The sequence below is a fragment of the Ochotona princeps genome, chromosome 10 (assembly GCF_030435755.1).
Source record: "Ochotona princeps isolate mOchPri1 chromosome 10, mOchPri1.hap1, whole genome shotgun sequence".
Taxonomy (NCBI): domain Eukaryota; kingdom Metazoa; phylum Chordata; class Mammalia; order Lagomorpha; family Ochotonidae; genus Ochotona; species Ochotona princeps.
The window spans coordinates 52,831,430-52,856,374 of NC_080841.1; the positions used below are offsets into that span (position 1 = coordinate 52,831,430).

At 39.4% G+C, this 24,945-nt stretch overlaps 2 protein-coding genes across 9 annotated transcripts in view; both read left to right on the forward strand.

Moving 5' to 3' along the window:
* CDC42BPA (CDC42 binding protein kinase alpha) overlaps window positions 1-24,945 on the forward strand; it is a 264,117-nt gene that overhangs the window by 40,802 nt on the left and 198,370 nt on the right. The window contains exon 2 of one of the 8 annotated variants that reach the window (XM_058669447.1): window positions 22,787-22,944. The exons of the other annotated variants lie outside the window; for them this stretch is intronic. The gene's annotated coding sequence lies outside the window, so the exon portion shown is untranslated. The remainder of the gene's footprint in view (window positions 1-22,786; window positions 22,945-24,945) is intronic. 8 annotated transcript variants of the gene reach the window in all.
* Window positions 17,992-19,885, forward strand: LOC105942295 (RNA-binding motif protein, X chromosome-like). Its single transcript, XM_058669680.1, is given in 5 exon segments — window positions 17,992-18,039; window positions 18,731-18,937; window positions 19,253-19,421; window positions 19,424-19,470; window positions 19,472-19,885. Coding segments are annotated over 5 exon segments (885 nt in total).

Below are 24,945 nucleotides of genomic sequence, written 5' to 3' on the forward strand. Positions count from 1 at the left end.
TCAATGGCTAAGGTTGGACTGGGACCAACTAGACTTAGGAAATAATTAAAGTCTTCTATTTGAGTCATAGGAACCCAACCACTTGAGGCATGTTGACACCATTGCCTCGCCAAGTTCCCATTAGAAGGAAGCTGGATGTAGGAGTTGGAGCTGATTATCAAACCTATGTGAGATGCAGGCGATTTTTTGGAAGTCTTTTGAAAGGCAGAATTAGAGAGGGAAGAACAGAGAGATACCTTCCATCTTACATTTCACTCTCCACATGGCTGCATTGGCGGGCGCTGGGCCAGTCAAAAGCCAGGTCTCCCACATGGGTGACAGGAACCCAGGCACTTGGACCATCTTCCATTGCTTTTTCAGGCCGTTAGTAGGGAGCCTGATGGAAAGTGGAACAGCCAGGACTTGATCTGATGCTCATGTGGAATTCTGGCGTTGCAAACAGTGGCTTTAGTTGTTCACCACAATGCTGGTCCCAGATGTAGGCATTTTTAACTGTCTTTTAACTGCTAGGCTAAATATCTCCCTCTTATTTTTCGCTGTCAAATTTAAAGATTTCTACTGAACACATAAACACCCTACATCTGTTGGAATTTGGATTAGGACTACATTGAAATAGGTAAATTTGTAAATAGTAATAACTCATTATTGAATTAGTTAATTCATGAGTGTGGAATATTCTTCCATTTATTTAAGGCTTTTTGAATTTTGATTTTCATTCAATCCAGAGGATTTCTACATTTTCAGCAACTTATTCCTAGATTTTTTATGTTCTTGATGTTATTTTAACTAGAGTTGTTAATTTTAAGATTTATTTTAAGAAAGGCAGAGTTAGGGAGGGGGAAGAGAGAGAGAGAGAGAGAGAGAGAGAGAGAGAGAGATTGGTTGATTCTGAGTTAGATCTGAGTTAACTTTCACCCACCCGTAGGTCCACTTTCCAAATGGTTCTTTTGGGTCTCCTACATGAACGCAGAGGCTCAAGTACTTGGGCTTTCTGCTGCTGCGTCCCCAGGTGTGTTAGTAGGGAACTGATTTGGAATTGGTGCAGCGGGGGATAGAATTGGCATCTACGTGGTATGCTTGTACTTCAGGCAGTAACTTCACCTGCTTTGATACAGCACTGAAACCTCAATTTTATTTTTCAGTGGTTTGCCTTAGTTAACAATATACTTGAATTTTCTGTGATTTCATTAAACAAATCTTGTTCAATACTTTTACAGGTATAAATTGTGTTGAATTTTAATAAATGCTCTGTTTGCATTTTCTAACACAGGTCTTTCCCTTGACTGTGTAAATCTGTTTGATTTCACTACTTTCTGTTGAAGTGCTGTACGAAATTTGCATCACTGAAATGATCCCACCACAGTTGTATTGTTCTTATTATTAATCAGTGGGTTTGGTGTTCTATTTCTCTCTCGTCTTTTTTTTCTTACATTCTTTGCTTCCATGTTCTTGAGAGTAACTTTCCTAAATTTGAAGTTCTGATCAAATTTTAGTGTCTCAGGCGGTTCTAGTAAAAGGAAGTGTTTCTTTAACCTCTACAAGAATTTTTGAAAAATTTTTCTCCTTATATGATTTCTAAGCCTTCTTTTTATATCTGTTTCAGCCTGCTTTTAGGCATAGATAACAAATTTGGTATGCCAAATTTTCTTTTTTTTCCTCTTTATAATGTGAAAAGATGTTATGTATTTTATACATTGATATAGAAGCATGCTAATACTTCCTAACCGATCTTTACTCCTTCGTGTGTTCCTACTGTCCCTCCTTTTCCCTTTCTTATTCTTTAATTTTTATAATGACATGCTTTGAGTTTATTTTTTATCACATTCTGAATCTTCCACCAAATAAAGAATTCAACAGGTAGAACAGCTGCTCTTTTTGATGAGTATAGATGAGGTATAAATAGTCAATTCTCAAAATGTCTATTTTGCTCATATACATTACATTTTTTAGTTCTGTGTATTAGTTACCACAGATAACGGAGAATATAGTATTTGGCTTTTTGGGACTGGCTGAGCATGTTGGTTCCCAGTTTCATCCATTTTTTGCATAAGACAGGATTTTTTTTTAACTGCTGTTATATTCCATAGTGTGTGTATACCATATCTGGTTTTATTTCATAGTATGTGTATACCATATCTAGTTATTAGGTGATTGACATCTGGGTTGATTCTATCATTTTCATTATTGTTTTGCTTAAAATACATTGTGGCTTCAAATATGATTTCAAATTTGTATTTTTTTTTTAATCTGTGAATTTAGGAATTTATTTGTAAGTATTTGGAGGATTTTGTGGTTATTCTTGAATTAGTAAATTCTGTTTTTTCGCCTGAAAATAAAAGTATCTTTTAGTTACATGTCATCAGTTTTTTGAGGTACTTTTGCATTTCTTTTACTGAACTACAATGTAATCTTAAAACAATCAGAGATTGTATATTGGGTAACTATAATCCTTTGAAATGTGCTGTGCCGTATTCTATATATCAGTTAGGTAAGATTTATTAATATTGTTTAAAATTTTCATATCATATCTTTGCATAAGCTATTGTTTCCTGCAAGAGGATTTGTTTATTTTTCTGTTTCTTTCAATTTTATCTTTGATATATTGTTATATAACCTGGTGGTGACTATTACGGAATGTTTCCCATTATTTCAGCAATGCTTTTTGACTTAAATTTTCTTTAATTTGATGTTAGGATAGTTACTGTCTGTCATTTTTTAGTACTTGTTTTAAATGTCGTTTTTTATCCATTTAGTTCCAGCTTTTAATATTATAACAATATAGGTTATAAAACCATAGTAGTTTTGTTACTGTAAGTAAAATATACTTGTGTTTTGTTTTTATATTATTCTGATGATCTTGTATTTTTTGGTTGGATCATAATGAGCTCACATTTAATATAATACTTATTGTTTTTATTTTATTTTTTTTAAATTATTTATTATTTAACTTCATTAATTACATTGTATTATGTGACACAGTTACATAGATACTTGGGTTCCCCCCCCCCCCAAACCCTCCCACCATGGTGGATTCCTCCACCTTGTTGCATAACCACAGCTCAAGTTCAGTTGAGATTCCCCCATTGCAAGCGTATACCAAACATAGAGTCCAGCATCTTATTGCTCAGTCAAGTTCAACGGCTTCTTAGGTATACCCTCTCTGGTCTGAAGACAGAGCCAGCAGAGTATCATCCCAGTCAATTGAAAGCTCCAACATACCATCAGCAAAAATTTACATCATTATGGAATTAATTGACATAGTAATGAGTAACCAATATGTTAAAAGTAAATGCGAGTTCCCAGCCACCTTCTGTGACCACCTCACCTATACTTCAATTTTAGTTTATACACAACATATAACATTCAAAACATAACATGTTATACATAACATCATATCATCTTAAATTAAGGCAAACATGTGGTATTTAACCTTTTGGGATTGGCTCATTTCCCTTAGCATTATGGTTTCCGGTTTGGCCCATTTGGCCACAAAGAACTGCATTTTGTTTTTTTTAATAGCTGAGTAGTATTCCATGGAGTAGATGAACCATAGCTTTCTTTTCTTTTTTTTTTTTTTAGAGTATTTTTATTTTTTAATTTTTTTTAATTATTTATTATTTAACTTCAGTAATTACATTGTATTATGTGACACAGTTACATAGATACTTGGGTTCTCCCCACCCCTCCCCAAACCCTCCCACCATGGTGGATTCCTCCACCTTGTTGCATAACCACAGCTCAAGTTCAGTTGAGATTTCCCCATTGCAAGCGTATACCAAACATAGAGTCCAGCATCTGATTGTCCCGTCAGGTTCAACGGCTTCTTAGGTATACCCTCTCTGGTCTGATGACAGAGCCAGCAGAGTATCATCCCAGTCAATTGAAAGCTCCAACATACCATCAGCAAAAATTTACATCATTATGGAATTAATTGACATAGTAATGAGTAACCAATATGTTAAAAGTAAATGCGGGTTCCCAGCCACCTTCTGTGACCACCTCACCTATACTTCAATTTTAGTTTATACACAACAGATAACATTCAAAACATAACATGTTATACATAACATCATATCATCTTAAATTAAGGCAAACGTGGTATTTAACCTTTTGGGATTGGCTCATTTCCCTTAGCATTATGGTTTCCAGTTTGGCCCATTTGGCCACAAAGAACTGCATTTTGTTTTTTTTAATAGCTGAGTAGTATTCCATGGAGTAGATGAACCATAGCTTTCTTATCCAATCCTCTGTTGATGGGCATTTTGGTTGCTTCCATGTTTTTGCAATTACTGATTGTGCTGCTATGAGCATAGGAGTGCATGTTGGTTTCTCATAAAACAAGTGTTCTGGATATATTCCTAAAAGTGCTATTGCTGGATCATACGGTATGTTGAATTTGAGTTGTTTGAATATTCTCCATACTGATTTCCATAGAGGCTGTACCAGCCTGCAGCCCCACCAGCAGTGGAGTAGGGATCCCTTTTCCCCGCAACCTCGCCAACAAGTGTCGTTGGTGCTTTTATTCATGTGGGCCAGTCTTACTGGCGTTAGGTGGTACCTCATTGATGTTTTAATTTGGATTTCCCTTATTGCCAGGGAACTTGAGCATTTTTTCATATGTTTATTTGCCATTTGGGTTTGTTTCTTTGTGAAGTGTTTGCCCATTTCCCGTGCCCATTTCTTGAGTGGCTTGTTTGTTTTGACATTTTGGTTGTTTTGTAGCTCTTTGTATATTCTGGAGATCAGCCCTCTATCACCTATGTCGTGTGCGAAGATCTCCCATTCTGTGGGTTGCCTTTTTACTTTGTTGATTGTTTCTCTAGCTGTACAGAAGCTTCTTAGTTTGATGAGGTCCCAATTGTTTATTTTGGTCTTGATTTCTACTGCATTTGGAGTCTTTTTTAGGAAGTGAGGACCTACCCCTAAGTGTTGCAGTGTGTTTCCAACATTTTCTTCCAAAAGTTTGAAGGTTTCTGGATGTAGGTTTAGATCTGTTATCCATTTAGATCTGATCTTAGTGTATGGTGAGAGATGTGGATCTATCTTTTTGTTTCTGCAGGCTATTAACCAGTTGTCCCAACAGCATTTATTGAACAGACCTTCCCATTTGCCTGGATTGTCGTTTGTCTTTTTGTCAAAGATTATTTGGCTGTACCTGTTTGGGTTCACTTCTGGTGTTTCTATTCTGCTCCAACAGAGAAAAGTATGAAATATCTGGGAATAAATCTAACCAAAAATGTAGGAGACTTATTTGAAGAAAACTACAAACTACTTAAAAAAGAAATTGAACAAGACCTCAAAAGATGGAGTAACATCCCATGCTCCTGGATAGGCAAAATCAATATCATTAAAATGTCTATGCTGCCAAAGGCAATATATACATTCAACGCAATCCCAATCAAATTGCCCAAAACATTCTTCATGGAAGTGGAAACAATGATCCAAAGGTTCATCTGGAAACACAAAAAACCACGGATAGCTAGAACCATCCTGAAGAACAGGAAGTTAGCAGGGGGAATCACAGTTCCGGACCTCTGGACATACTATAGGGCAGTGGTTATCGAAACCATGAATTTTTATGTTTAAAACAACTACAGTTAGAAACAATATGAGAAAAGTGCTTTTCCAGAAAGAAGCCACATCAGAAAAATGACAAGTCTTTGTAGTTAATAGATTGCAAAATTATAACATATACTAGTCATTAAGACATTGATTTTAAAGTTTGCACTGAAAAAGAATTAAGAATTATTAGGAAACTGTACAAAAAGGAACAATAACTGGGCGCACTGTGTATTCAAACAAGGTCTCAACATTCAGCACATGAAAAACAATCAAATGCTAAAATATATATATAAATTTTTTAAAAAGATCTATTATTATCAGAAAGCCAGATATACAGAGAGGAGGAGAGGTAGAGAGGAAGTTCTTCCATCCATTGATTCACTCCCTGAGTGGCCGCCACAGCTGAGCTGAGCTGAGCTGATCCAAAGCCAGGAGCCTCTTCTGGGCCTTCTACATGGATGCAGGGTTCCAAGGCTTTGGGCCATCCTCTACTGCTTTCCCAAGCAGGGAGCTGGATGGGAAGTGAGGCCGCTGGAACTTGGACTGGCACCCAAATAGGATCCTGGCACATGACAGGCAAGGATTCTAGCCACCAGTCTATAGTGCTGGGCCCAATACATACAAATTTACTATTCTTAAAAGATAGTGTTTCCAATTAACACAACATGATAGGAAATTTTTAGCAAGTAGTCAGAAAAACTAGGATTAATATTTGGGAAAATCGTTGGAGCATATTCAAATTTGGACTATGTACAAGGACGAACTACAATTGGATTAAACACCTAAGTATAAAAAGTAACACTGGACTGACGTTTGCCCTTTTGATTAAAATGCCTTTTGATTGAATCCCCATATTGATGTGACTGGGTTCGAGTCCTTCCTGCTCTATTTGCAGTGCTGGCTGAAGTTACTGGGTTCCTGCTACTTACATGGGATATCTGCACTGAGTTTCTGGGTCCAGGTTTTAGTGGAGTATTTGGGGAATGAACCAGAGTTTGAGATTGCTGTTCCTCTCTTTCCCTCTTTCCTGTCTCCATGCTTTTCCTAACATTGACTCAACCCAAGTGTCTACCAGTAGTCAACCGACTGAATAAACTACAATTCATCCATTTAGTAAAAGGTAGTTCCACTGTACTTGGACATGGAGAGCTCTCCAAGTTTAATTGTGATGTGAATAAAATTAGACGCAGGACAGCACTCATGCTGTACTCTCTTGTTAAAAGCATGCAGGAAGAATATTGTTTTTACTTTTATTTTGCTAAAAGTAGTTATGAAATGGATAGGGTCATGCAGATGCAGATGGCACTTCTAAATAAGTATTCTTTAATTTTTGTTTTAATTTTTAAAAGTATATAAATGTATTTTCCATGAAGAGTTCAGCCAGTTTTTCAGGTTGAGATATGTGTAACTCATTTTATGGCATTAGACTAAATTAAATTTTCTGTTTAAACTGATTTTCTGTTTAAGAAGCATGCCACAGAAAAGAAAAAGGTTGTTTGTAATACTTGGAGGCGCAGTAGATTTAGGAGACTGCAGGAGCAAGTTGACTTCTTCATTTAAAGGCCTGTGCATTATCTCTTCTCATAGTTCACTACAAATGTAGAACCTAACTGATTGTTAAGAGATACTGATAATATGTAGGAATTTAATCTCCTTACTAGGAATTCTACTTTCCTTGAAAAATCTACAACCATTCAACTTCTCTCTGTTTGCTGTCTCTTTTGCTCATGATGTTTGTGGTGGCAGGGTTTGGAGGTTGCCTATAGTGGGAGTTGAACTTTGTAGAACTCTAGCCTGTGAAAGCCCTTGTTAGGAAATTAAGGGCTCTCTTAGCATTTTCAGGAGTAAAGATCAGTCTTTTGAGGTGGCTGAGAGATAACCAGGACTGGGAGTTACTTTCTGGGAAAGAGACCTGTCTAAACTAGGACAGATCAAGTCAGACAGTACTTACAAGCTCTAGTCCAGTCTTTCCAGGCCCAGAGATACTTTAGCTGACATCTAAACTCTTAAATCTTATCTGAACTAGGTGAATGAGAGGCATTCCAACGCCTATCCTGCATTACACCCCTTCCTTTAATTGAAAGGCACAGGTACAGGGTGGCTGGGGTGAGGAGAGGGAGAGTGAGAGAGGGACAGAAAGATCCATTTTGTATCCGCTGGTTCTCTCCACAAATTGTTGCAGCAACAGGCTGAGCCAGGCTGAAGCCAGGAGACTGCAGCCACATGGTGGACACCCATGTGTTTGGCTGAGGTCCAGACTCTCATCTGCTGCCTACTCAGCAGCATTACCAGGGAGCTGGATTGGAAGTCGAGCAGCTAGAACTTGTGTGGGCACTTATATATTTAATGGCAGTGTTGTGGAGTGGCATTGCAATGTAATTGGATAAGCAGGTGTTTTTAGCAGTGGTTTGAGTCCAGGGTTCGCTGCCTGGGAAGGTAGCCAGCGAGGGCCCAGGTGCTTGGGCCCCTGCCACACACATGAAAGACCAGGATAGAGTCCATGACACCAAGCTTGACCTGCCCTGCACTGCTGTTTTGGCCATTAGGGAGGCAACATCTACAGAGAAAGCTCCATCTACTGGGCTGTTCTTGTAAATATCAACTGTAATGTCCTCAAGTAACATTGTAAGGGCTGCCTCTGTAGTGCTTATCAACTTTGTGGGAATAAGTGTAGCTTGTCCAGCAAATCTTAGTATCCTTGGGAGTGTCTCTCCACCTCCATTAGATGGGGTGTAAAAGTCGTTGAAATGGTGCTCACAGAGGAAGATTTAATAATCTGAAGCCTGCTTGGGAGACACGGGGACTACCAGAGACTAACGTTTTTCCCTTTCCCCTTTCTTTTTTTTCTTTTCCTTTCTTTTTTTTTTTTTTTTTTTTTTTTAATTTGGAAAGACAGATTTTATGAAGAGGAGAGACAGGGAAAGATTTTCCATTCACAGGTTCTCTCCCCAAATGGCCACAGTGGCTGGAACTGAGCCAGTCCAGAGCCAGAAGCTAGGGGCCAGGAGCTTCTTCTGGGTCTCCCATGTGGGTGCAGGGTCCCAAAGCTTTGTGCCGTCCTCTGCTGCTTTCCCAGGCCACAGGCAGGGAGTTGCATGGGAAGTGAAGCAGCCAAGGCACAAATGGGCGCCCTTATGGGATCCTGGCATTTAGAGGCAGAGTATTAACCACTTGAGCCATTGTGCTGGGTCGACCTGGAATTTTTCTTGAGAGGTCTGGAAATTTTAGGCTGAACTTGAAAGCCTCCATAAAAATCTACTCAAAATCGGAGGTAGAGTTTTCAGCAGATATCATTAGTTTCTGTTGTCTCGTATGTCCAGAAAATCAGTGGAACTCTGTTGATAGTGTTTTTTAATGGTTGGACTGTTTGGCTCCTGCTCCTAGAGAGCAATGCTTTCTATTTTCTTAGCAAACTTTACTCTTCGAAGGAAGTCCCAGGCAGCCAGTCACATAGCTCATATCAATATCATAGAGGCTGAATAGTCTGTCTATAATGGTGGGGACAAAACTCTGCTTAGGAATTTTAGCACTGTCAGGAGGAAAAGGTGGTCAGGAGTACTTGTGGATCTGAATTATAAATTTACTGAAGGTTTAGAAAACCTGAGCCAGTGGTTGCCATGTCCAATCCTAATACCTGCTTGTTAGAATGTACCTTTGTAATCATTGCTAATTGAAGAAGATACATTTTAGTGTCGCAATTATGCTGAAGCTAATATACAAATATATCATCTTAGACTTAGCGGAGACCACATTTTTTTAAGTACACACAAGATTCTTCAAATTCACCATGTTCTGGGCTGCAAAAGCTACTTCAGTAGCTTTCAAATTGTCATTACTGGATGTGAGGGCGATCTGGCTGCGACATCTGTCACCCCATTGATCGCCAGGATTGATTCGGCTGATCTGGCTGGCTAGGCGGTAGTCCTCTTCCTCCCTCACTGCTCCATGTGCCTCCCTCCCAAAGCTGCGTGCTCGGTCAAAGAGGATGACCATCCCCACTAGAGGAGGACCGGTCTTCGGTCAAGGGTATACAAGTAGCTGCGCTCCCCTGTTAGAACCTCCAAACAAGATCTCAAAGTGTCATTACTCTGTAAATCATGACCTTTGGCCTTCATAAAATACAATCAAAATGCTGGTGTTAAGCTTGGTGGTTAAGATTCTGGTTAAGATGCCATCTTCCAGTGTTGGAATACTTGGCTTTGATTTCTGATTCCAGGTTTATGCTAAAGCATATCCTGGGAGACAGAGGTAGTGGCCAGAGTAACTGGGTTATTTTTGGTACCTGTGAGAGCTAGATTGGGTTCCTGCCTCCTGGCTTTTACCCAGCCCAGCCATGGCCATTTCAGGTGTTTTGGTAGTGACCCAGCAGAAGGGAGCTTTGCTCTCTCTCTGCCTCACAAATTTAATGTGGGTAGATAGCTAAAAACAACCTATATATTTTGGCACTTGTGAACATAGATTATAGAATTTTCAGTCGAGCAGTTAAGATTCCTATGTCCTATTTTGGAGTGCCTGATTAAAGAGCTGGCTCTGCTTCCTGACTCCATGTTTATGCTAAAATACACTCTAGGAGGCACTCTTGATGTCCTAACTAGTTGGGTTTCTGCCACCCTCTTGGAAGACCTGGATTGAACTCCCAGATCCTTGCTTCAGTTTAACTCAGCTCTGACCATTGCAGGTTTTAGTGAACCAAAAGATGGGAGCTGTGTGTTCTCTTTATCCTTACTCCCTGCTTCTCAAGTAAATGAAAAGTTTAAAAAATTATCAGGATAATTATAAAATATGTTTGAGTGAAAATGGAAATTTTGCATGTCAGAATTTCTGAGCTAGAACTAAAGCACTACTTACAGAAATTTATAACTCACTATGTTTACCAGGAAACAAGGATCTTTGGTAACTGTTACTGGCTGAATTCTCTCCTACCACTCTGCCCCATAAATTTTTTATGTTGATGTCTTAACTCCCAGTATCTCAGAATGTGACCCTGTTTGTAAGTAAGATCATATATATATATATATATATTTCATTTTATGACAGTTTCATAGGCTCTGGGATTCCGCTAACTCCTCCCCAAGCCCTCCCCTCATATTGAATTCCTCCATATTGTTACAGTAGTACAGTTCATAACCAGTCATGATTCCTTCATTGTGGGCATGGACCATGCAGATAGTCCAGCATCTTATTGTCCAGATAATTTCAACAGTTTCATTGCGAGACCATCCTTGGTCTGAAAATAGAGTTGGCAGAACATCATTCCCTCCAGTGAAAAGCCACTACACAACTTCAACAACAGGAAGAAACATGGAAATTTATATCATGAAGTTAATTAGCATGGTATTGAGAGACCAAAATGTTAGAAAATGCAAGTTCTTAACCACCTCCTGTAACTACTTCATTAACATCTCAATTTTAGTATATACACAACCAGCTGCTATAAACCTTAACATGGTTATAGGGTACTATTCAGCTGTCTCGTGTCTGTTTCCATTTTTATATTTAGCAGCTTATAGTATTCAAGCGTGATTTTTACTGAACTTCACAAATTTTAGGATAGTCCAAACAGGCTTATAACTCTAATAAGTTCTTTGATGTAGTTCATAAGCAGTCTGTCTCTCATTGATTATTGGTTCATTGGTTACATCACAATATCTTATTGTGTGTGATACAGGCTGTTTGAGGGTGATGATGTAAGATACTGTGTTCAACAAAAAACAGGTCTCTAGGATGTAGGATTTAACAAGAAAAATAATAGAAGTTGTTGGTTTTGTTGTTCCAGGGTTAAGAAAATCTTTCCAAGGTCTGTTGGTTGACAGAATCTATCTTAGTGCATCCAGAGATCCAGGAACATGCTGTAAAGCTTGGCGGGGAGAGTGGTCCAGCCTGTTTGGCTTTTCATCCTCTGATGAGGCAGTCGATGCCCCCTGCTGCCTATTGTGTCCTGTGTTTGGACATGCTGTCCACTCACAGGCATCAGCAACTGAGGAGGCCCAGTACCAACACATGCACTCCAAGGTTGGACCACACATCCTGTGATTTTCTGGGGGTGGCTGGGGTCTGAGTCCAGTTGTCTGTTGAGGAGTTTCCCTAGAAACCTTACCTGGGGTGACTGCAGACTTGACTCTTGAATATACCAGTCAGTGGTCTATCATCTGCACCAGCCAGCTCACATACCAGTGAATACAAGTTGCCTGGTCAGTTTTGCCCTGGTCCTATCTCACAAGGGCCCAGCCTACCACTGTCCTGATTCTCACACATACCAGTGGGTGCAGCTGCCTCGTCTGGGGGACACTCAGTAACCTCTCCACAGGCCTGTTCCCAGCCTTGGGTATTGCATGTGCTTCTACCCAGTATAGTATGGTCCACTTGCAGTCAGCTTTGACTTGTGGGTGTTGGAGGCTAGTCCCACAGGGTGGAGCCTGTACCCTGTCTTGGCTCTGGTGTGTGACAGTGGGTGTTGAGGCCTGGCCCAGCCCGGCCTGTCTCCATACCTGGCCCAAACAAACGCTGGCGTTTACTGCTGGCTTAACTGGCGTGGTCTGCAACTGCCTCAGCTGTGGCTCTTGTGCTCCACAGTGGGAGCTGCAGCCTAGCAGGGGTGTTCTCCGAGTTCCCCTACAAGGTCTGTTCCCTGCCCCCATACTCACGCTAGGCAGGGCTAGTGGCTCTGCTTGGCATTCTCTGCCCTCAGTCTTGGTCTTTGCATGTGCTGTGGGTTCTGTAACCTAGCCCTGCCTGGCCTGCTCCCAGCCCCAGCTCTTTTGAGTGTCATGTGGACTCCTTTAAGGTGAATTCTGTGCTCTAGCCTGGCTTGATCTGTCACCATTCCCAGCTCTCTATGCAGACCAGTGGATACTGTGGTCCTGTAAAGGTACAATAGTTCCCTATTTAATCTGCACCCAGATTCAATTCTCCAATTATACATCACATCACATGCAAAAATTAACTCAGTATAGATTGATGAAAGCACTAAAACTATGAAACTCAGATGAAAACATCACTGTAAATGTTTGTGACTTTAGATCACAATGATTTATTAAATATAACAATAAATTCTAAAGCACCAAAGAGAAAAGTCAGTTAGATTTTATCAAAATTAAAAATGTTTTTGCACCTACAAATCAGTATCAGGGAATAGGAGAAACAATTTGAAATCATGTGTCACAGAATGGGAGAGCGTATTTGCAAATCATGTATCTGACAAGAGTGTGGATCTGAAATATGTAGCTGTATAATTCAATAAAAAATATAATTTAAAATTTGACAAATGATTTGAATGTTTTCCCAAATAAGAACTACAAATGGACAATAAGCATATGAAAATGTGCTCAACAGCAGTAGTCACTAAAGAAATTATATATTTCTTTTATATATAATGATATACCACTTATTACCCAATAACATGCATATAATAAAAAAATCATGGAGCTGACATGTGGTACAGCAAACTGATCTTCTACTCTGTGGTGCTGACATCTCACATGGACATTGGTTTGGGTTCTGACTGATCCACTTCTGATCTAGCTCTGTGTTTATGGCTTAGGAAAGCAACAGAGAATGGCTCAAGTCCTTGAGATCTTACACTGATGTGGGAGACCCAGAAAAAACTCCTAGCTCCCAGCTTCGAATCATCTCAGCTCTAGCTATTTAGAGTGTGATCCAGCAGATGGAAAACTCTCTGTCCTACCCTCCTGTGTCTCTGTTTCCTTCTTTCTGTTCTTGCCTATCAAGTAAAATTAAAAGAATCTTTTCAAAAAAGATTCATTTTATTTTTATTGGAAAATACAGAGAAAAGGAGAGACAGAAATGTCTTCTGTCCACTGGTTCACTCCCCAAGTGGCCATGATGGCCGAAGCTGAGCTGATCCGAAGCCAGGAGCCAGGAACTTCTTCCAGGTCTCCCACACGGGTGCAGGGTCCCAATGCTTTGGCGCCCACATGGGATCCTGGTGGATGCAAGGCGAGGATTTAGCCATTAGGCTATCGTGCCAGACCCTCTTCACATTTTTGTATGTTTTTTTTTCTTTTAAAGCCTATTTTATTAAACCTAGATTTCAGGAAGTCATTAAAATATTGTATTTTATTAGCTGTTTTTCTTATTTGCCAGTATTTATATATAGTTTGTTTCCTCTATTAAGTTATTTTCTGCCCTTTCGTAAGAATGGAGTGGAGAGGAAAATAAATGAGGGTTTGTAATTTATCATCTCAGAACAGTTTCCTAAAAAAGACTTGAATGGAAGTTTTGTTCGTGGCTCTTACTGTTCACTTCTTGGGTGTTTCTTGGTTGTTAATCAAAGCTGAGATGCTTTATACTATTGGAGTGTTTGCTTTCTTTGAGAACTCCAAGTCGTCTTTGTTTCTGCCTATGCAATCCTGGTACTATAGACCCTGGAAGTTTCTGATATTTTGAATTTCTGGGCTATAATTTCACTGCATGTATCCTGTTTGAGCAGTGCATGGGGGTGAGGTTCACGATACTCTCTTTGTCTTTGGGGTTGAGCTAGTATATGGAAACAATACCAGTTTCAGAGTTTTCAGGATCATCTGATAAGCAGGATCAAGGCTAACTTGGAGCCAAACAGCTTTTCCTATTTTTTTCTCATATACAAACTCAGCTTTGTATTTCATGATAGAAATGAAGTATAAACAGGTGAACTGAAGTTTGTAGTCAGCCTTACAAACCCTTTATAAGCTAGTATAACAGTGATATGAAAATGTGAACATTTTAAGCTGATTGCAGAAGACAAGTCTTAATTTACACAGAAGGGGAAGTTCCTCATTTTTTTCTTCATCTTTTTTTTCCTAACCACTTGCCTATTAGATTGAAGAAAGTATCATCCTTCCTTGCTCTTGAAGTAGATTATTTCCATTTCTAACAAACTCAAGGGAGAAAAGGTAGCAGGATGAATTTTTTTGGAAAGAAAAATGTATCAGAGTAAATTTGCCCAAGTGCTCACTTTTTGATATAATTCTTTCAGGTACTTTGAAATGACCAATGTGTTGTATTTGTTTTTAATTGATTAATTGAGTTGAAAGACAACAGGGAGAAAGGTAGAGGTAGTGGTAAAAGAGAGATGTGAGGGTGTGGGAGGAAGAGAAAAAGAGGGACACTCACAACACACAGAGAAAGAAATCTTTTATCAGGTTGTTCACTCCTCAAGTGGCTGCAAAGACTAGGCTGGGCCGGGCTGAAGGCAGGATACTCGAACTCCATCCAGGACTTCCACATAAGTGGCAGGGGCCCAAGCTCTTAGGACAACCTTTGCTGTTTTTCCAAGTGTGCTAGCAGAGATCTTTAATAGGAACTGGAACAGCTGGGACTAGAACTGTCTCAGTGTGGGATACGGGGTGTCTCAGTGATGGAAGCAGCAGTATGGCAACACTAGTTATTCTGTATTTGGAAACCAGTGAAAGAATTAATTATGGAAAGAGGTCAGTGAAAGCACTGGATACAGTAATAAAAACAAGGGAATGACCACATTTTTAAAAATAGAAGTAAATATATAATTATATTTTTCTAATGAAGATGAGAATAGCTAATTTGTCCTAGCATTTGCTACTAAGTTTCTTACATATGTGTTTAATGTCTCTCTTTACCAAGAAACTCTAGTTTTTGTGAAGTGAAGGAGTTTTTATTACCTTTTATAGTTAGTATAGTCTTTTTTTTTTTTTTAAAGATTTATTCATTTTATTACAGCCAGATATACAGAGAGAGGAGAGACAGAGAGGAAGATCTTCCGTCCGATGATTCACTCCCCAAGTGAGCTGCAATGGGCCGATGCGCGCCGATCCGAACCCGGGAACCTGGAACCTCTTCCGGGTCTCCCACATGGGTGCAGTGTCCCAATGCATTGGTCCGTCCTCAACTGCTTTCCCAGGCCACAAGCAGGGAGCTGGATGGGAAGTGGAGCTGCCGGGATAAGAACCGGCGGCCATATGGGATCCCGGGGCATTCAAGGCGAGGACTTTAGCCGCTAGGCCATGCCGCTGAGCGGTATAGTCTTTTTAATATAGTCATTTTCCTTGTTAGGAGTTAGGATAATGAAGTTCTCTTTTCTTTCATATATACTTCTCTTCACTAATGAAAATAGTACTTCTTGGTTATTTATCATATTCCAGTTATATTCCATGCTTTTGATCACAGTCAGAGCCTGATCAGTAGCAAGGATAGGTACACAGCACTGATGCTAACTTCTGTAATTTTGTGGTATTCCTCATTTTGTTTCTATTCATTGGTAGTTGGGCTAGTGTGTTAAGCATTAATGAGATTTTCTTAATAAAATTTTTTCTTGTATATTGAAAAAATTGTTAGTTGATTTCTTCTGGCTTCAGAGAAGTTTATTGTGTGAGTATTTTCATAATTTACTTACACATTTCCTTATTAAGCTAGAATATCTGCTCCATGAATGTAAACATTTTTTTTTTCCTCTGTTAGCGCATTGCACTTCCCAAGCAACTAACCCAGTGTTGAGTGCCTGATACATGCCCAATACTTATTTATAGAATGAATTGAACAAGTAAAAGTCCATTTTTTTCATATTATAAATGATCTCTAAAGCCTTTTTATAAATAGCTTTTGCATTGCATTTCAAGTGATTTTCTTAGACTACAATTCTAGAAGATGACTTTTTTGAAGACAGAAAGGTTCTTCAATGATATTAGAATAGTTTTCTAATTAGAAATTATCTGTGGATATTTCTTTATACTATAATTTTGTGCATTTTTATAGCATATTCTGTTTTGTTTTCTTTAAAGTGATTTTTTTCTTTTTGTTCAGGAAGCTGATCTTGTAACTGAAATACAGAGCTTTAGTTGTTGTTGGTGGTGGTTAAAGATGATGTAAAAGTTACTTGGGCAGAACAGTGAGTGAGTTGGTGTGCTATGCTGAGTCTTTATAAACCAAGTATCCCATCAAATGTTAATAAGCAGAGTAGTGATATAATTGGAACTCTTTTAGAAAGATAAAACTAATGATGGATGTTTGAGAAGTAATTAGAAAGAGAAGAGAAAAAAATTACAACAATCCTGGATTTTTCCACTTCCAGTCACCAAATTTTGTATCCTGTTTTTTGAATTTCCTCCTCTCTTTTTTAGCCAGAGCAACTTATCTGAACTGTTGCTGAAATTCTCTAATTTCTTTCCCTGACTTAAAACCATCTCCATAGAGTTTCTTGAATGCTAAATTCATCTATGAAGGGTGGTCTCTAATTTTTTTAAGCTTTAATTTTTATTGGAAAGTCAGATACACAGAGGAGGAGAGACAGAGAAGATCTTCCGTGCACTGATTCACTCTCCAAGTGGGAGCAACACCTGGAACTGAGCTGATCTGAAGCCAGGAGCTTTTCTAGGTCTCCCACACAGATGCAGGGTCCCAAAGCTTTTGGCTGTCCTCTACTGCTTTCCTAGACCTTAGCAGGGAGCTGGATGGGAAATGGGGCTGACGTGGTATGAACTGGCGCCCATATGGGATCCTGGCATGTGCAAAGTGAGGACTTCAGCAATTATGCTACTGCACTGGGCCCTGGGCCCTGTTTTTAAGGCTCTATTCTATTAATGACATGCCAGCTCTCTCTCTTCTATTAAAAAAAAATATTTACTTATTTAGTTGGATGAGTTACAGAGAGGAGGCTCAGAGGTAGAGAGGCAGAAAAAGAGAGAGAGAGAGAGAGAGAGAGAAATATCTTTCATCTGCTGATTAACTTCCCAAATGGCCATGTGGCATGGGCTGAGCCAGGCTGGAGCCAGTAGCTTTGTCTGGGTCTCTCACGTGGCAGCCCAAGTACTTTGGCCGATTTCTGCTTTTCCAGGTGCATTAGCAGGGAGCTGAATCAGAAGTGGATTGGCTGGGACTCAAACTGTTGCCCATATGGGATATTGGCACTGCAGTTGTTTGGCTTTTCCTGGTATGTCACAACACTGGTCCCCAAGCTCTGCTGTTGGATGAACCCATCAGCCTCATTTGTTCCCTCTTTCTGTAGTGTTCTGTTTGCTCCTAGGAAAGAATAGTGCTTATTGTTCCTGAACATCTTCTCCCCTTTACCATTACTGGTATTAACTTGCCTCTGTCTTGCTCATGCCATCCCTACTTTTCAAAATAACCCCTCTCTTCAGTCATATCCATCTTATTCTCTTTCTGAGGTGCAATATCTAAAACTAACATGTTGCCTCTTCTAAGAAACCAACAAATGAGTGCATGATCGTGTATTACTTTCTTCCCATACTCCCATTTTTTATATCAATGATCTGTCTTCTTTGCCTTTTATAGGACTTCATTTTTGTCTCTTATTTCCATGTACTGTTGTATGAAACTATCTTGTTTCTGTTTAGGTAGGTTTCCCACAGTGGACTCTGAGGTTTTTGAGAGCAACGTATCTGTTGGTTAACTTTGTATTTCTAACAGCATTAAATCTGGCCTATAAGTAAGTTAGTCAAAATGGAGCCTATTAGCATGTTTATGATGAAGATGAGATCTAGGTTACTGGTATTAGAAAAGGAAGGGTGAATGGGAGACAGAGATTGGAAAGAAGCCATTTTAGATGTCACTAGTGAGTTAAAGGTAGAATTCATAGATGATTTAAGTCTGCAACCTGACTAAATGAGTTTGTATACATGTTTTTGACTTTTTAAATTTAAGACATTTGCTGAAACAACTAGGAATTTGGCTCAAAGTGCTGAGAGAGAAGGATTTAGGAATCATTTGCATATAGGGTTACTTAAGAATTTTGGAATAGATAATACAGATCAGGAAAGAGTTTAAAAAAGTGAGGTTAAATACTTCAGTGACAGTATTTAACAAGGTATAACAAAAGTAGGGAAGTATATGGATTCTCAGCAGAGTCTGACAGGTTGAAGCAGATGAGAATTGAGGACAGCATGCTAAGTTTGTAAATTAGCTCATTATTTATCTTTGAGAGAATCATTACAGTCGAGTACAATGAAATAAAGATTGGAGTGAAATAGGAGAGTAAAAGAGGCTGAGATACAGTGTATCATGAGCAAGTGATAAAAAGCAAGCACATGGCTCAGTGCGCAGTAGTGCAGTCAGCTTCCTGGTTGTGGGCTCCAGGGCATGGCCTTCGCTCATGCTGCGCTGTTAGGAGTCCCTGGCTGGGAAGCTTGAAGGTGCTTACCACCACTGACACCCCTGTGAATCACTGGGGTTAAAAAAAAAGGTTGAGGCAGATCTCCCTGGAAAGCTCTTCATCGGTGGGCTTAATACAGAAACAAATGTGAAAGCCCTTGAAGTGGTATTTGGCAAATATGGACAAATCATGAAAGTACTGTTGATGAAAGACGGGGAAATCAACAAGTCAAGAGGTTTTGCTTTTGTCTCCTTTGAAAGCCAAGCAGATACTAAGGATGCTGCCAGAAACATGAATGTAAAGTTTCTGGATGGCAAAGCCATCAAGGTGGAACAGGCTACCAAACCATCATTTGAAAGTAGTCGATGTGGACCACTCTCACCTCCATGAAGCAGAGACCCTCCCAGAGATGTTTGAGGAGAAAGAGATGGAAGTGGAGGAACTAGGGGCCCTCCATCATGGGGAGGGCACATGGATGATCGTGGCTACTCCATGAATTTTAACATGAGTTCTTCCAGAGGCCCACTGCCAGTCAAATGAGGCTCACCACCACAAAGTGGAGGTCCTCCTCAGGACCCTTCAAGACCAGTTTACAGCAGCATGGCATGGGAGGAAGAGCCCTTGTATCACATGGAAAAGACTGTTACAGTGGCCCACCTTGAAGGGAATCCCTGTCCTCTAGCAGAGGTGTTTATTTGTCACCAAGAGTTGATGGAGACTCTACTAAAGACAGCTATTCAAGCAGAGATTGCCCAAGTTCCCATGATACCTGAGATTACGCACCCCAACAAGAGACTATACTTACAGTGATTATGGTCATTCCAGTTCATGGTGATGACTGTCTATCCAGAGGCTCTAGTGATAGAGACGGTTGTGGTCGTGATCAGGACTATTGACATCATCCAAGTGGAGGTGCCTATTGAGATTCCTGTGAGAGCTGTGGTAACTCACGTAGTGCTACACCTACACGAGGGCCCCCCGCCATCTTATGGTGGATGCAGTTGCTATGATGATTACAGTGATGGATATGGTGGAAGTCGAGACAGTTACTCAAGCAGCCAAAGTGATCTTTGCTCAAGTGGTCGTGATTGTGTTGGCAGACAAGAAAGAGGGCTTCCTCCTTCTATGGAAAGGGGATATCCTCCTCCACATGAGTCCTTCAGCAGTTCAAGCTGCGGAGCACCAAGAGGTGGTGGCCGTGGAGGAAACCGATCTGATAGAGAAGGAGGCAGAAGCACATACTAGAGACAAACAAAACTCGACCAAAATCAATGTTCAGAGAAACAAAGTGGAAATTATTCTGTCATAACTACCCAAGGACTACTGAAAGGAAAAATTGTGTTGCTTTTTTTTAAGTTCCTGTTAAATTCCGCTTCTGTAATTTTTACATTCTTTGAGGAAAAAGTGAAACATGTTTAATTTTATTTGGTTTAATGACATTGCTTTCAACAAGCAAATGTTAAATGTGTAAGACTTGACTTGTTGTATTAGTGTTGTAATTTTCCAAGTAAAAGTTTCCCTTAATGGCCACATCCTATCTGATTTTTTCCCCCCAGGAAATGAGGCAAGCATTTCTAAGATCTTCCTCAAACATCTAGCCATCTAGATGTCCATTGATCTCCATTGGTAGATGATACATCCTGCCTGTTCCAACAAGTTAGCTGTTAGAAGGTAGTAGGGATGTGCTAGTAACTCCTAGGATTTCAGGATGTCTTCAAACTGCAATCTCCATGTTGTCAGTATGAAAAACCTAGATCAGATGCCTATGTAAGAAAAGTGCTGTTCATCCAGTAAACCCCCAAATCAAATGGATAATACTGGCCATATTTTGCCTTTCTGATATTTCCTTGGGAATCTGCAAGAACCTCCCCTGCCCCCTCACCCAATGGGACCATTTAAGTGTGTGTTAAATAACTACAAAATACTAAATAAAAAGTTTGGACAAATTAAAAAAAAAGCAAGCACATAATACTCTTTGAAAATGTGATTTTTGGAGATGATGCCTTATGGGAAAGGAATGCTGTATTCCTTGAGAGGAAGGTAGGATGAAGGTAAAGTTTGTGTTTCAATTTTTATTCTTGGATGTGGATGTTTGTGTGAAAAGTTTTCATTTAATATTCAGGACAGTAGGAATTAAAGATGGGAAAGAAAACTTTAATAGAGCAAGCGTAAAAAGGAAAGAGTGTGAAAGCAAGTTCTCATATGAATGTGTTAGTCTTGAAAGGGGAAATGACATCCTTTCTTGTGTATCAAAAGGAAAAAGAGTAAGTAAAAATGTAAAAAGCAAATATGTTATGAGGAAATGTGAAACATCTGTTATCTTTGAAGTAGGCTACCAGGTCTTTAGTTTTTGGGTAAGAGGAGAATGGAACAGGTATAAAAAATTGAAACAGATGGTGATGGCAAGGTGGCACAGGGCATTTGCGAATAAAAGAATAGAAGGTGTATTAGAATAAAAATTCTGTTAGAACAAAAGTTCTAGTGAGAATGACAAAGAATTAGTGGTGGGACTGCTGATAGATTGGAGATTTTAGCTGAGAATGACCTGTGGCATAAAGGTAACTGGGGCTAGCACGTGGCAGAGTGGATAAAGCCACTGCCTCTGATGTCTTCATTTCATGTAGGCACCACTTGGAATCCTAGCTACTTCACTTCCAGATAAGCTCCCTGCTAATGTCCTAGGAAAAGCAGTGCTTGTTGGGAGACCCAAATGGAGCTCCTGAAAAATAACTTAAAGTGCTTGGGCCCCTGCAAACCCTGTGGCAGACCCAAATGGAGCTCCTGGCTTCTGCCTGGCCCATTCCTTACTGTTCCGTCCATCTGGGGAGTTAACTAGCAGATACTAGATCTCTCTCTGTAATTCTGGCTTTAAGAAACAAAACAAACAACAACAAAACAGGAAGAACAAGGAAGCTACTTCAAAAGTTTGTGGAAGATGAATGTTGTGAAAAAAATCCTGCGATGAACTCAGAAGTTTTTGCATCATTATAAATTCGTCTTCTAATGCCACACTTTACTATCCCTTTTTGTTTCTTCTTGGAGAGGCAAAGAGAGAGACAGAAACTGCATTTACTAATTCATTCCCCAAAAGTTTGTTCCTGGCAGTGCAATCCAGGGTGTCAGACAACCAACCACTCAAGCCATCATTGTTGGCTTCCAGGGTATTCAGAAGCAGGAAGCTGAAAAGCAGGAACTGGGCATTGAATCCAGGTACTCTAATGTGGGATGTGGCATTGTAAGTGGTGTCTTATTGATTATATTAAATATATCCCCCTCCTTGAACTTTCTGAATCATCCTCATGTACCTGTGTGTGTGTGTATAGTATTTTATAAAAGGGATAGTCAAAAAGGACATTGGAAAATCATTTCCTCTTGAGTATTTTAGGTTACTCAGTAGGGTAAGTGACATAAATGGTTTATGACTGGAAAATTACTTTTCCTGTTCAGAAACTTGGAAAAATTAAAGGGTGCAGAACTGGGGAGTCATTGGCAGCATATGGCAGTCCAGCAGTTGGAGATACCTTGCCTTGTCACAAGCCAGTGAAATTAAGACATTGGGGTGAGGTCAGTGTACTTGATGCTTGACTTAATAATATTTGAGATTTAGTGTGAGAAGGTGTCTTTTTTTAGTGTTTCTGCTCTACATAGAGTTTGAAGTTTGTAGAATGAAGTCAACAAGATTGATGATGATTTAGTGTTTAAAGACAGATTAATTTGTATGGAAAGTGGTATGGACTGGATATGAGCTTCATAGCTTTCTTACAAAAATTTCTCTGCTGAGTATATATAGGCTGTGGTGTTTGTCAACTAATAGGTTTAGAAATGTGAAGACCCTAAAGAGATAATTGTTCCATTCAAATTCCATCAGGAATTGGTAAATAAGTATATAAGTCCAGTGGGCAGACTCACCTCTGACTTGGCTATCTGGCAGGAACATTTCAATTATGCTTTAAAAAAGTACAAAACAAAACCATGAAAATAAAAAAGCATAATTTATGTAACTCAAATACATAAGTCATGGGAAACAATAAGGAGCAAGATATAATTAAAATTCAGCTTCTCTGTGATTTAAAAACCTTCTCTCTACAACTCAATTGTTGTCAGTTACTGCTTAACTTAACGCTGGGTTTTCCTTTTTGCTTTCAGGAAAACCTTTAACTTACGCCCTGGGTGTTGCCTGTCCACAGTTTCCTGGTGGCTCACCGCTTCTGCCTGCTCCAGCCTTGCTCCGGCAGCTTCAAGGCTTCTGGGCTTCAGAGCTTGTTGTGAAAGCTTGCTGCTTTGGCCTGCTACCCCTGCTTCAGGTGTCAAAAGCTTTTAATTAGCTTGCTTCCTCTAATTACTATAGCTAGGGCCATATATGTCTGCATAATCTAGTAGTAGGGTCTCAAAGGTGAATTATCTTTAGCCATTCATTCTTTGAAAACTTCTTTACTCTAGCTATTCTGGGATTCATTAAAGAATAAAAAAAGTTTGAAATTACACTGCATGGTTCATCTCTGATACTGCCTCTCTGCAGTCAGTAGGGCCACACTGATGTGGGCATACTGTGTTTTCAAAACCAGCGGCTATTCTAATTGATGGCCATGTTGTGCCAATTTTCAAATATTTTTTCTTTTGCTGTTGCATATGTTATTTTGTTTCCATGGAGAGGATGGTACTTCTGCCTATTTAGTAAATCAGTGTTTTTAGTTTACTTGTTTAAGAGACTTGATATTTTAAAAAGATTATATAGACATTTACAACACAAATTAATAACAGCTTTAAAAAATACAACTAGTGATCCTTCACATGTATTGATCATCGTTAGCGTGTCAGTAGGTAACAGAATTATAGGCATGGTAAGTGGGGAAAACTCTTGAGGACCTAAGCAGCTGTTCAATATTTACAGAAGTAAAAAGCCTAAGCTGTGCCATCAGATAGTCAGAGTTACATATCCTAGATTTATTACTTACTGGATAAGTCAATTAGTTTTTCCAGACCTTTGTTTGCTAAATTCTCCATGATGTCATTACAGGACCTACTTTGAATTGATGTAAGGATTAAATGAAGTATATGCAATGTACTTAGCCCAGTGCAAGGCACAGAGGAAGCCTTCCTTAAATAACGGCTGTTTTATATTTTTTTAAGATCTTTCTCTGTCTGTATAAATGATGACAGAAGAAATAATAATAGTCTGCAGTAATGGACAAAAGATAATAAAGACACAGTTGTGAAGTTGGGACTTTGAAGGCCTATTACAGTAATATTATGAGCTGAAAATCTGTTAGACACTAATAAGTCATTCAATATACAATTGTGTTTCTTGGTTTTGAATTTCAGTATTAATATGATAGTATACTTCGAGCTGAAACTATCAATAGCTTAAAACTTCATATATATCCTCACGGTTTATAAATCATTCTTTTTTTAAGATTTTTTTTTTTATTATAAAGTCAGATGTATAGAGAGTAGGAGAGGAAAATCTTCTGTCCATTGATTCACTCCCTAGTGGCTGCAATGGCCAGAGTTGAGCTGATCTAAAGCCAGGAGCCAGGAGCCTCCTCCGAGTCTCCCACATGGGTGCAGGGTCCCAAGGCTTTGGGCTGACCTCAACTGCTTTCCCAGGCCACAACCGGAGAGATGGATGGGAAGTGGGGCTGCCGGGATTAGAACCGGTGCCCATATGGGATCCTGGTGCATGCAAGGCAAGGACTTTAGCCTCCAGGCTTCCACACTGGGCTCAAATAATTCATCTTTTTTAAAGCAATCACTTAATTAATATCCCAAGCACTAGGTACATATTTGTAACAAATTAGGGGGGAAAACCCATTCTCATAGCCTGTATTCTAGTGAAGCAGGCAAGCAGTAAATAGGATATAGAATTATGTAGAATATAGAAATATAGAGTTATAGTTCCTTAAGGGGAAAAGGAAGCAAAGAAGTGGCATAAGTCTGAAGGGGTGGAGTGCTATTTCAGTGATTGAGTAAGCAGTATATAAAGCTCTGAGCAGGTAGAATATTCTGACCCTAGGAAACAGTAAGTGCCAGAGCCTGGAGACAGAATTGAGTAACTGTTAGGACTGAAACAGAATGAGCGACTATGAGATCAGGGAGTATGGAGGGCCAGAACTTGTTGGTTTTACATATTATGGTAGGAACTTTGACGGTGACTTGCAGAAGCATAGGAAAACATTGGAGTTTTGGAGGGAAATAGTATTTTGATTGAATTTACAGTTAAGTGGGAACACTGTGCAATAGTGTTGAAAGTAGATTGTAGGAGATAAAGGTAGAAGCAGAGAGGTAGTGTGAGATCATCCAGGCAA